Source organism: Podarcis pityusensis, assembly GCF_964106645.2.
Source record: "Podarcis pityusensis genome assembly, chromosome: 5".
Lineage (NCBI taxonomy): Eukaryota > Metazoa > Chordata > Lepidosauria > Squamata > Lacertidae > Podarcis > Podarcis pityusensis.
This window is the reverse complement of record NC_138032.1, coordinates 94844010-94857938: the sequence shown is the minus strand read 5'-3', so window position 1 is coordinate 94857938 and position 13929 is coordinate 94844010. Positions and strand designations below refer to the sequence as shown.

The window sequence follows — 13929 nt, the reverse complement described above, 5'->3', positions numbered from 1 at the left end:
ATCACTTACTTCAAAAATCAGTGTTTAATTCTAGGCTTTATGTATGTCCAAAAACTGTATTCACAGATATGGAAATCTTTTTCCTAGTTGCTGGTGTGTGGGAGCTGACTGTAGTTACTCACTATTGAGGGAAATGCACTCTGAGGACTCGGAGGCACTTCCATCCATTCTTAATTTATAGATTGTATGCCGAAGAAATCTGCCCCTCCAGATGTTTTAGAATACAGCTCAACCCCAGCAGCAAAGAGTCATGTTCAACAACATCTGGAGGGCACCAGGTTGGGAAAGGCTGTAATATAGCTAGATCAAATTTGAAAAGTACCTTTTGATATTCCTTGATGTTGACTAGGTTGAAAGAAAATATGTGATCCTTTGCTCCAACGAAGAGTCTACTTCGCTCCTCATCCAAAAGGAATGTGTGGTAACTGGAACTATTGATCAGTCCATGGAAAGTGATTATATTGTTGGATTCATACATTTCTACAGGATGAAAGACAAGAAACTTTCAATTAATTTGATGAACAAAGACCTTATCTCTAATCTAAACAATCTTTATTTTAGCAGACTTTGTCAGAATATTGATGTTACTATGGAACGGTGATGCTTGATACTGCTTTAGCTTTTAGTTCATTATTTTATTTACATCTTGCATTTTCTACTACGTTGTCTTATAATCTGTGGCAAACTTGACACTACCCGCACCCGCCAGTCTCTTGCGCTCCATTCTACATCATTGTTGCAGCAACCCCTGAGGCATCAGTGCCCACTGCAGCCGAATTGGTCCTGCTACCCTAAAAGAGCCTCTCTTGTTGTATTTCAAACCACGTGGGGTTTCTCAATAGGAAGGCAGACAGAAATTAACTACAGTACTCCCACCACCACTCGGTTTCCTCCAAATAATCCAGAACTGTGCTTTGGTCCCCAAAGAGTTTAAGAGATTGGTCCCCAGCAGCCTTAACAAAGTACAGTCCCCAGCATGTTTTGGAGAAAGTCACGTGCTTTAAATGCATGGTGGGCATGTGACCTGTGTTGTCCATTCACACAAGTAATGCATGAGAAGAGTTTGTGGATTTCAACTCAGATACCCCCAGCCCGAGGGACGCGGGTGGCGCTAAGGGTTAAACCACAGAGCCTAGGACTTGCCAATCAGAAGGTCGGCGGTTCGAATCCCCCTGACGGGGTGAGCTCCCGTTGCTCGGTGCCTGCTCCTGCCAACCTAGCAGTTCGAAAGCACGTCAAAGTGCAAGTAGATAAACAGGTACCGCTCCAGCGGGAAGGTAAACGGCGTTTCCGTGCACTGCTCTGGTTTCTCCAGAAGCGGCTTAGTCATGCTGGCCACATGACCCAGAAGCTGTACGCCGGCTCCCTCGGCCAATAAAGCGAGATGAGCGCCGCAACCCCAGAGTCGGTCATGACTGGACCTAATGGTCAGGGGTTCCTTTACCTTTACCCGCAGCCCAAAACTCTACCCCTGCTGTTGGAGGCAGCAAGGACAGACCTTGGCAATAATCCACCCTATGCAAGGCCAGCATTTGATGCCCAGCCGTTGAGGTGCTGGCTTACGTCAGACTTTGAGAAGGAGAGGCGAGGCTCTCCTAGAGGCTGCCTACTTCCTTTCCAAAGCCCGGTAAGCACTTGGCTGGCTTTGGGAAGGAGGCCAAAGAACTCTGGGACCCCGTCAGAGCCTTCACACCTCCTTCCTGAAGCGCTTACTGGGCTTTGAGAAGGCGCCGTTGGCTGTGTGCCCAGGGTGGCTGCACTGCTAGCAGTACCCTAAACCCACCTCTGGGGGCAGTATGAGTCTGAGAACCAGTTTCAAGAAGTGGCAGAAAGATATTTCCAGATTTGTTTGGCAGGGCAAGAAGCCTCGAATAAAATTTAAGATACTAACTGATGCCAAAGAAAGAGGTGGATTTGCCCTGCCAGACCTTAAACTTTATTATGAATCAGCTGCTTTTTGCTGGCTGAGAGAATGTCTGCTTCTTGAAAGCACTGACGTGTTGGATCTAGAAGGTTTCAATAATGTATTCGGTTGGCATGCATATTTGTGGTACGATAAGGTAAAAGTACATAAAGCATTTAAAAATCATATTGTTAGAAAAGCATTGTTTAATGTCTGGATAAGATATAAGGATTTGTTAGAAAAGAAAACCCCAAGATGGTTGTCACCAATGGAAGCGAAGGCACAGAAAAAACTCAATATGGAGGCCAAATGGCCGAAATATTGGGAAATTCTGGAACAAGATGGAGACAGATTAAAATTGCAGAGCTTTGAAAAATTGAAAAACAGAGTGCGAGATTGGCTCCATAATTATCAAATAATGGAGGCATACAATCTGGACAAAAAAGTTGGTTTCCAGGTGGAAAAATCAAAATTGGAAACAGAATTGTTAGATCCAAAAATCAAGAATTTGTCAAGAATGTATAACTTGCTGTTGAAACGGAACACTCAGGATGAAATGGTGAAATCAGTTATGATTAAATGGGCACAAGATGTTGGACATAACATAATGATGACTGACTGGGAACAGTTATGGACCACAGGTATGAAATTCACGGCATGTAATGTCCTAAGAGAAAATTTAATGAAAATGATTTATAGGTGGTACATGACACTCGTCAAGCTTGCAAAAATTTACCATTTGCCCGACAATAAATGTTGGAAATGTAATGAGGCTGAAGGTACATTCTTTCACCTTTGGTGGACATGCCCAAGGATTAAGACATTCTGGGAGATGATTTATAACGAAATGAAAAAGGTATTCAAATATACCTTCCTGAAGAAACCAGAGGCCTTTCTCCTGGGCATGGTCGGCCAATTGGTGCCAAAGAAGGATAGAACTTTTTTTATGTATGCAACAACAGCAGCAAGAATACTCATCACGAAGTATTGGAAGACACAAGATTTACCCACCCGGGAAGAATGGCAGATGAAGTTGATGGACTATATGGAACTGGCGGAAATGACTGGCAGAATCTGAGACCAGGGAGAAGAGTCGGTGGAAGAAGACTGGAAAAAGTTTAAAGACTATTTACAGAAATACTGTAAAATTAATGAATGTTAAAAAAAATGTTGGAATGAAGTTAAGTTCCCCACAGAGGAACTTACGGTCTTCAAATAAAAACATCCTGAAGGTCCCAGGCCACAGAGAGGTTAGGCTGGCCTCAACTAGAGCCAGGGCTTTTTTGGCTGCGGCTCCAACCTGGTGGAAAGCTCTGTCACAAGAGACAAGGGCCCTGTGGGACTTGACATCTTTCCGCAGGGCCTGCAAGACAGAGCTGTTCCACCAGGCCTGACTCCCTCCTTTGGCAATCTTTACAAAACTTTAGTTTATGGTTGCCATCAATTTTGATTTTAATTAATTTTTATAATGTTTTTATAATGTTGCACTATTTTAGTGTTGTTAGCCACCCTGAGCCCGGCTTCGGCTGGGGAGGGCGGGATATAAATAAAATTTATTATTATTATATGGCTTTAGTAGAAATGTTATAAGGAATTAAGTATAAATAGATTAATAGAGTATTAAAGGGAAAAATAAGGTTAGAATGTGTTAAGATAATTAAAGGATAGTAAGCAGAGGAAGATGGAAAGGAATTGCTGAAACAATTAACAGAAGTGGAATACAAAAAGGGAGGTGTGAGGAGGTCATTGAAATAAGTGAATGAAAGATAAGATATTGAAATTGTTTGATGTGTTTTAAACTGTTTTTGTTTTGTTTTGTTAGTTTAATGTGTTAGTGTTATGCATTGTTTTTGTATTGTATTGTATTGTATTGTATTGTTTAATTTTTTTGTAGTGTTTAAATTGTTGGAAAAGTAATACATATTATTTTTCTTTTTTTAAAAAAAGAGAGAACCAGTTGCAGGGATTCCACAGTGGGACGGCTCTGCTGCTATCTCACAGGCATCTGTTTGGCCCCTGTGAGAAGGAGATGCTGGTCTAGATGGGCTCTAGATGGCCTGATCCAGCAGAGCTCTTCTATTTCTCACCATGGGGTTTTAGTCATCTTTCAGCTTTTACATTTTTTTAAAAATAGCTCTTCAATCAATGCCTGCTAGAATGCCCATGAAAGGCAACTGAAGAGCACAGCAATGCCACAATTTCAGTCGATGCAAATCCAATCAAGTTCAGTCCACTTCCATAAATTAATTAGTTTCAGTGCATTGTATTATCTAATCTTGATTTTTTTTAGCACCACGAGGACACAAGCAATAGCAAGGGAAAACTCAAATGCTAACGATAAGACAAGTTTGGGGAGAAACAAAGATGGCCTTTTTAAACAATGCTAAGTTTATAACAGACCAAACCAGGCAAGAGCCCCAAATAATGAATGCCTTTAAAGAATCACTGGACTTAATGTTGATCTTCTAGGATCTCGTTTTAAGGATGGAGACATGCTGTGAACATGACTTGTACAAACATTGCCCACCTGTTCACAAAATCATTCACGGACTTCCTCCATGCTTTCCCCAATTATTTCTCCTAGTGACTGTAACTGTACTCCAGCATTTGCTGTAATTAGACAAGGGTCGTTTCTGGAAGAACAGTTTGAATATCATTTCCCTCCATGTAGCATTCTTTTGACGTGTTGAGAAAAGAAACCGCTGAAAAGGAGGCTAAAGAATTAAAAATGGAGACTCATAAGCTGAGCATTAAAATTAGAGACTTTGGACCAAACTAGACAGGGTAATAAAATCATCTCTTAAAATTTCCTGCAAACAAAAATTTCCTCCCCGGGGGAGGAGGGGGGAAGAGGGTGATAAAGATTAAAACCCCATCCCACAGTTTAGTATTTTTCATAGAGGAAATGGCATGTGGTGGAGGGAAGGTTGAATACTCAAGGTCAGGCTTCCTCAACCTCAGCTCTTCAGGTGTTTTTGAGACTACAGTTCCCATCATCCCTGACCACTGGTCCTGCCAGCTAGGGATGATGGGAGTTGTAGGACAAAAACATATGGAGGGCCGAGTTTGAGGAAGCCTGCTCAAGGTGGTATTCAGCTAAGTTTTACTCAGTGTAGACTCATTGAACATGATGAAGTTATGTCCATTGATGTCAACTGGTCTACTCTGAGTAAAACCTAGCTGAATAGCAGCCCCTTTCTCCTCCCCATCCCAATTGCTGCTGCAGATATTGTCAGATCTACTGAAATGGAACAAAAATGGCTGCAAGAAAGATTGGTGCTTTGAATGAAATGGCTTTCTGCTGATAACTTTCTGTTTTTGTTCTCCGGTGATCTAGTTTGACAAAAATGTAAGCTGTACACAAATCCCACTACTTATTAACATAATTAAATTCCTTCTTGTCTTAAATGAGAATTGGATTTGGTCCAAACATATTACTGTAGTTGATCAAGAAAAACAGCAGCAGATATTAGGTGCATAAGTTAAAACTTGCTTGCGACCTAAACAGGCAGGCCGTGCCAGTTGCACTCATTTCCCCATCCTCCCTGCTTTGCTTCTGGCACTTTTCCTCATTGTTATGTTTCTTCTCGAATTAGATAAAGGATCAGTCAAGAAATACCATTACGCAATCATAATGGGGATTTCACTAAATTGCTTCTGATACTTTCTCATTCAAATATTTCCTCCTTCAATTCCCAGGCTTTTGTTTTACTGGCAGTTTATCCAGTGGGTCCTTCCTTACTACCTGCAGAACCTTAACTTCATTAGCATGCTGTTTTGCCTGACAATTAGATCTTCTTTCTGTAGGTGTAAATTAGACCACTCCTCTGGCCATTTCCTTAGCTCAAAGGTATGAAGACCCTGCAGGGGACACAGAGGTGTAAAGTCTATTTCTTCCTCCTCCACTCTTTCTCTTTCAACATCTTAGAGGTGAAAACATTCTTGGATGCTTGCAAGATAAGACCTCACTCATCTCACAGGGGGTGGCTGCTGGAAGCTTTTGCCTCTTACTATGATGAATGGTTAAAGACTCTACAAATGCTGTGCGCTCCAGTCTGTAATAACTGGTCCTGAACTTGCTATGGAAGCAGGGCATGTTGGTAAGATGACCATAATAAGTTTTCTTTAAGAAAGGAGTATGACAAGGCTGTATATTGTCTCCCTGCTTATTTAACTTATATGCAGAATTCATCATGTGAAAGGCTGGGCTGGATGAATCCCGAGCTTGAATTAAGATTGACGGAAGAAAAATCAACACCCTCAGATATGCAGATGACACAGCACTGATGGCAGAAAGTGAGGAGGAATTAAAGGACCTTTTAATGAGGCTGAAAGAAGAGAGTGTAAAATATGGTTTGAAGCTCAACATCAAAAACTGAAGATCATAGCCACTGGTCACATCACCTCCTGGCAAATAGAAGGGGAAGAAATGGAGGCAGTGAGAGATTTTACTTTCTTGGGGTCCATGATCACTGCAGATGGGGACAGCAGCCGCGAAATAAAAAGACGCCTGCTTCTTGGGAGGAAAGCAATGACAAACCTAGACAGTATCTTAAAAAGTAGAGACATCACCTTGCCAACAAGGTAAAGGTAAAGGTACCCCTGCCCGTACGGGCCAGTCTTGCCAGACTCTAGGGTTGTGCACTCATCTCACTCTCTAGGCCGGGAGCCAGCGCTGTCCGCAGACACTTCCGGGTCACGTGGCCAGCGTGACAAGCTGCATCTGGCGAGCCAGCGCAGCACACGGAACGCCGTTTACCTTCCCGCTGGTAAGCGGTCCCTATTTATCTACTTGCACCCGGAGGTGCTTTCGAACTGCTAGGTTGGCAGGCACTGGGACCGAACGATGGGAGCGCACCCCGCCACGGGGATTCGAACCACCGACCATGCGATCGGCAAGTCCTAGGCGCTGAGGTTTTACCCACAGCGTATAGTTAAAGCTAGTAGGGATGTATGGAAGTGAGAGCTGGACCATAAAGAAGGCTGATCACCGAATAATTGATGCTTTTGAATTATGGTGCTGGAGGAGACTCTTGAGTGGACTACAAGAAGATCAAGCCTATCCATTCTTAGGGAAATCAACCCTGAGTGCTCACTGGAATGACAGATCCTGAAGCTGAGACTCCAGTACTTTGGCCACCTCATGAGAAGAGAAGACTCCCTGGAAAAGACCCTTATGTTGGGAAAGATGGAGGGCACAAGGAGAAGGGGACGACAGAGGATGAGATGGTTGGATAGTGTTCTCGAAGCTAACAGCATGAGTTTCACCAAACTGCAGGAGGCAGTGGAAGACAGGAGTGCCTGGTGTGCTCTGGTCCAGGGGGTCACGAAGAGTTGGACACAACTAAATGACTAAACAACAACAACAAGAAGAAAAAATCTTAAGGAAGTTAAGTATAGTGTTTAATTTCACAATGGACTTGGTTGTGCTCATTGCAGGAGAGCTATATTATTATTATATTTACTATATTATTATATAATATCATCATCATCATCATCATAGATTGCTATCACTTCAACTATACCAGCTATGCACATGGTACTTTACAAGAGAGAGAAAGAGAGAGAGAGGTGTCTCTTCAAGGCACATGAAGCCATATGGCCTGAATGCACCTGAGGCCACCCCTTTCCTGAAGCTAAGCTGGTCTAGTCCTGGTGGTGCTTAGATGCGTGAAAGCCTTCTAAAAAACAACCCTTCAGCTTTTCTATCCCAGTGCAGGAAACTTGGATGTGGAGATGAAGCTGGAGGTTCCCTTGTGTTCTCTAGAGAAGGCTAAAATCTTGAAAGTGACTCAAACCCTGAGAGCTACTCCTTTCCTTTCTCCTTTCTGCACCCACTCACCCACTGCTGTCTGCCAGGCAGGAGGCAGGTGGCAGTGGGCAGGGCACATTCATGAGGACACACACAGTCTGGATCTGCCACCCTGAGGCAACGGCCTCACCTCCTGGCTTTGTAAATGGTAGGTTAGACATTCCAAAGACGAACACATTTTCTAGATCCTTCTGAAGGTTGGGGGGATTAAAACTTCTGTACAATCTTGAAGGATAATCTCTGTGTGGAAAAGCGTAAGGGGGCGAGCCACCCTTTAATTCTCCCAATTCTGATTCTGTACACACACACAGGACAATACAGAACATTTATAACACACAGGCACAACGTGAAACAGCTAATCAACATCTACACTGAATGTGATTTTTCTTTCTTCAAAATACTTGTTCTGCTTCTATTATAAAGTCAATGGCTGCTTTCAAAATTCAACTTGCCATAGGCTAACTCAGAAGTTCCCATTTCAGTCTCTGCTCAGTCATTTCTCATGCCAATCTATATGCAATAAATAATTCAGAAATGTGTGTTTAGAGGGTGGGGAGCATGTACATATAAATATAGTAACAACAAGAGAGAGGGGAAGCAGAATTGGCCGTATGAGACACTGATTTGAACAGCACAAGGTTTTCAGGCATATCCCAGAGATCCACAAATGTTGTCAGGTCATTGTGAACTTCCACTGATAAGAATAGTATCACCGTTTCAGGAGCAAAAAGTAGCACATACCCAAGAATCTATTGAAACAAGTCAAGTTCATTCTGACCTGAACGGAACCTGAATATTTTGGCTTATGTTCTCCTCTCAACTACGACTGTTTACAATGCCAGATTAAATGTCCTAAGGACTAGGATCTTAACCTAGCCTTGAATACATTTTACATGGAGGAACTAACTAGACATACTGGTGGCAGCCACGTGTGCTTAGACCATGGATAAATCAAACCAAAGGAAACTAGATTTAACATCAAATGGGATGCACTGTTGAATGGTCACTGTAAAATGTGAAGGTTCATTATTATTTCACAAGTTGTGTATGTCTTTAAGGGCCAGGGCCAGGGCAAATAACGAGACCCAGTCTTACAGCTGTGAAACATAGCAGGTGCTGCTGAGTTGTGTTAATCAAGCTGTGTCAGCAATTGGGTATAGTATATAAGGAGCAGCACCTAGCTCTCCCATTACCCTGGAGGATGGGTTGGTGGTTGGGTCTGGCTTGTTGTTGATGTATTTAGTGACATCTTTCCGCAAGGCCTGCAAGGCAGAGTTGTTCCACCAGGCCTTTGGTCAGGGCCCAGCCTGACTCCCTCCTCTGGCAACCTGCACAGAACTTTGCTTAACGGTTGCCATTAATTTGATTTTAATTAATTTTTATAATGAAATGTTTTAGAATGTTGGATTATTTGATTGTTTGATTATTTGTTTGTTGTTAGCCGCCCTGAGCCTGGCTTTGGCTGGGGAGGGCGGGATATAAATAAAATTTATTATTATTATTATTATTATTATTATTATTAGTGTATAAGGAGTTTTTGTTTTTGTTATTAAAACCTTGTTTATGTTATTTTTGAGTCCCTTTTTAATGCATGGTCTCCCCAGCAAGCTCTCTGCAGCACTACTAAACTGCAAATAGCCAACATGCGCAGGTGAGGAGAGCTGAATCCTCCTCTTCAGGCACATTTATCCCAGTTTGCCAGCATGTGGGGCAGTGGGCAAGGAGAAGCCTGGAGCAACATTTGGTACCCATTCCCACTTTATACTCAAGGGCAGAAGCATGAACAAACATGGCTGCCACCATCACATCTAGTTTGAACCTCAGAACAAGGGACTAAGTTCCCTTGCCCTAGTCTTAGACCTGCACTGCTCATCTCTGCAAAATGGTTGGTCATCAACTTGAAGCACTTGTGCTGAATGTAACAATGTCCGTCTTTCCATTTGTATTTTAATATTTTGTTGGAAACCACCCAGAGTGGCTGGGGAAACCCAGCCAGATGGGCGGGGTATAAATAAATAAATTATTATTATTATTATTATTATTATTATTATTATTGATCTGCCTTCATGTGAGCAAAACAAGGCGAGGCACTATGGGTAGATGAGGGGCCATGTCGATGGAAACTGCCTGAGGATGGAAGGGAGGGTAGAGAGCAGTCTAGCAGAAGGTGCAATGGAGGAGAGAGAGAGAGAGAGAGAGAGATCTTGCAAATGTACTGGGGATGGTGAACAACCTGTAGGCATTACCAAAATGATGGCCACAGTTGGAAAACAATCACAGTGTTTTAGACAATGAATATAGATGATGCTATTTGAATTTTAATGTGTTGTTTAAAGCAGCAGAAGAATGTGGTACACCACCACCCGTCTGGGTGAATATTAGAAGTTTATCATATGGGTGAGGAGGAGCCCTTGGAGTTTATGCCTCAGGCACCAAATCTCCTTGGATCAGCCCTGAATTCAGATGAGTAGAATCAGATGGCAAAGTGGGTGGGTGCCTATACAAAGAACAAGCACCAGAGTGGCTCATGTGATCCTCTACAATGTTGAGTATAAATGCGAAGGGCACACAGCCAGATTTGCATGTTGAGAAACGATGTTGTCGAGGGATCCAAATCACTTATCTATTTAGTGCCTAAAATGGCCAGGGGCTGTTAAATATGACACACAGCCAAAAAATCGACAAGACACAGAGGGTACAGGAAAGTGGATCAGTCAGGGCGAGCAAGGAAAAGCAGGCACACTTTCAAGGGTGCGTTTTAAGTACAGCAAAATGCTCAAGCCATTTACCCACCCAGTTAACTCTCAACCACTGTGCAACCCAGCGGTGGCTCTAGGGATGCTCAACTGGTATGGTTGCATCGGGGACAGAGCTTCTGGGGTGCATAACCACTGTTATGTCCAATAGAAGGTGAGAGGTGCGGGGGGCACTGGACTTGGGCATTACACAGGGCACCCCTGAAATCTGAGACACCAAGGCCCGCCATTGGTGCAACCTCACTGTTGTTTCTTAACAGCTCTGCAGCGACTCCACCCATCTTGGGCTGTATATACTGAGCTACCCTGTTTCCCCGAAAATAAGACCGTGCTCCCAAAGATGCGGTAGGTCTTATTTTCAGGAGTTGTCTTATTTTTCATGAAGAAGAATACGGTACACATTTATTGTCTAATTGTGAGTCAGCCAGACTCCGTCAGGGCAGAGCGAGCAGCCGGCAGCAGCTTGTCTTGGCGGCGGCGCGGGCTCTCTGATTTAAAGAGACCTCACACTGCCTGAACAGCTCCGGCTGCGCTGCGGCCAATCAGTGAGCTGCGTGGCGGCGCCCGCCGCTACAGTCCAGAGGAGTCAGGTGCCTTACGGTCGCTTCGGGGGCCTTATATTCCAGGGAGGCCTTATGTTCGGGGGAGGCCTTATGTTCGGGGAGGTCTTATTTTTGGTGGATATTACAGCGAGAGGCAAAACTGGAAGTAGGTCTTATTTTCGGGGGGGATGTCTTACTTTCGGCGAAAGACGGTACCAAGCACGAGCAATTCTGTGTCCCTGAAGTCAAAGTCAGGCACACATTTAATAAGCTCTCTGCTTTAAAGAAGCAAACACATTAAAGAGTTTTGAGTCAGACATGGGGAACATGTGGCCCTCCAAATGGCCAATGGAGCTGTAGCCCAACACCTTGGGGAAGATTGCAGGTTCCCCACCCTTGGTCTGAAGCACTGAGCAAATGATATATAAAAAAGGTAATTCCTAATACTGAGCAGGATAATTAATGTCCCTGAAGTACATATGTTGGAATCGTTCTGGAATCTTAATCAGACCCTCCCAGCTGAACAGTTGCTTGACTTTTCATGACTTTGGAGGTGATTTTTTTTTTATTGACCTCAGAAATCTATGTGTCTTGCAAGTGATGATTTGCTTCAAATACATATATTTATGTGAGAGGACTGGGATGAAACACACGTGCTCAGCAACCCTTAGGAGTCCATACAATGACAGCAGCCACCACTCATCTTGTCTGTAGGTAAATCACTATCCTCAATAAACCAGCTGGCCTAGATGGCACATGTCCAGGTTCTCTCCCAGGAGTGCAAGTCTGTGACTTCGCCCCCCCTCCATGACCTTCCTATCAGCGCCATTTCCTAGGTTAGAGTCTGGTTCAGCCATCCCTATTCTGCTCTCTGATCACATATCCAGCACATTGAGAAAGTGTCATTTTTAATTATCTTGAAGGCCAGCTGAAATTTACATCTTCCAAGTCTCCTGGTAACTTCTATATATTCTCAGTTACAGCAGAATTTGGATGAATGTCAGTCGTGGAGAGACCGACAGCATGGGCTCAGTCCAGAGAAGGGCTTTGCAAGCAGCCTGCTCTGCTCTGGTAATACACTTGACTTGAAATGCACAAAAGAACGGGGAATTTTTGCTTTGAGTCACAGACCTACGCAGAACTGAGCAAGATGCCAAGTTTCAAGCAATGAGACCCAGCTCGGTTCTCTGTTAAGACAAGGCTGGAGCATAAGCCACCAAGGAAAACCAATTCTGTGACAGGGTGCAAACTGGAATCAGGGATGAAAGACAGTTAATGTAATAGCTTGTGGGCTTGGGGAGGTTTTCCTCCACATACTGCTTAACCACAGACTTCCTGTGTTTTGCACATCATGGCTTTTAAAGAGGCTTTGGCTGAAACCAACTTTTGCTTTCCTTTTTAAGCCTCTTTGTGATCAGCATTCATCAGGCTACAGGCACATCAAATGCTGGCAGCATCTAGAGTGGACCCCTGTTTTCTCACATGCATGTCTGATGGACAAAACATATGACAGACAGACTGACATGATTCCTCTGGACTGCAACACTTTACAGACTCCCAAGAGAGTAGGACTTGAATTGTTTGGTCGCTTTTCTACATTGAAACATTACAACAACCACCCTGAACATGGGAAACTACCATGCGCTTGGGTTAGCCTTCTGTGCTCTACTTTCTTAATGGTAATCCGTAAACAGACCCCTGTGTTGCAATATAGACAAGCTGAACAATATAACACAACACCATGGCCAATAACAACGGCACTAAACACTATTTCTAGACTAATACAAATGATCAGAAATTACAACCAAAGTCTTAAATCTTCTTCACCAGTCACGGTAGAATAATTCAAAAGTTCGATATATACATAATCTGTCAGCAAATATCGCCGGAACAGAGTTTCCGGATAACCAATCTGTTTCGTTCAATGCTGATCAGTGACTACAGTATCATATGAGCACTGATCCAGAGCATATTTTCTACAGCGTTTATATTTGCTTACATGTAAGATTGGCTTCAGGACGCGGGTGGCGCTGCGGTCTAAACCACAGAGCCTAGGGCTTGCTGATCGGAAGGTCGGCAGTTCGAATCCCTGCAACGGGGTGAGCTCCTGTTGCTCGGTCCCAGCTCCTGCCAACCTAGAAGTTCAAAAGCACCTCAAAGTGCAAGTAGATAAATAGATACTGCTCCGGCAGGAAGCTAAATGGCATTTCCGTGTGCTGCTCTGGTTCACCAGAAGTGGCTTAGTCACATGACCCGGTCACATGCTGGCCACATGACCCGGAAAAACTGTCTGCGGACAAACGGCGGCTCCCTCGGCCAGTAAAGCGAGATGAGCGCCGCAACCCCAGAGTCGTTCGTGACTGGACCTAATGGTCAGGGGTACCTTTACCTTTACAGAATGGCTTGTTAAGAAATTGAACTGCATCCTTCTCATATTAATTCTTACAAGTCTGGCTGATGAAGAATTGATCAGGATTGGCTGATGAAGCATTGAACGAAACAATGCCCAATCACCTTCTAAATCCGGCCTGCAGGTGGTCCGAGAATCAGCGTGTTTTTACATGAGTAGAACATGTCCTTTTATTTAAAATGCACCTCTGGGTTATTTGTGGGGCATAGGAATTCATTCATTCCCCCCCCCAAAAAATATATATATATAGTCCGGCCCCTCACAAGGTCTGAGGGACAGTGGACCGGCCCCCTGCTGAAAAGGTTTGCTGACCCCTGATTTAGGGTGACCACACTGCTTTATTTGCAAGAGGGGCGTGTCCCATGGTGTCTTCCTAAAATTCTGTTACTTTTCACACTGTTATGTACTGAAGTTCTCACCCTGGGCCAGCAGGGGGATACTGTAGATAGTTATGCAAATAAGGGATCAAAAGTGACGTTCAGTGATTGGATAGTTTTAGAAAATTG

The 13929-nt window shown here is 43.7% G+C and overlaps 1 protein-coding gene across 1 annotated transcript in view; it reads right to left on the bottom strand.

Annotated features, from left to right (window-relative positions):
- The window catches only part of SEMA3A (semaphorin 3A), a 186356-nt gene that overhangs the window by 120486 nt on the left and 51941 nt on the right, over window positions 1-13929 (bottom strand). The window contains exon 2 of the mRNA XM_081005480.1: window positions 323-480. Within this exon, the coding sequence (XP_080861606.1) occupies window positions 323-480 (158 nt within the window). The remainder of the gene's footprint in view (window positions 1-322; window positions 481-13929) is intronic.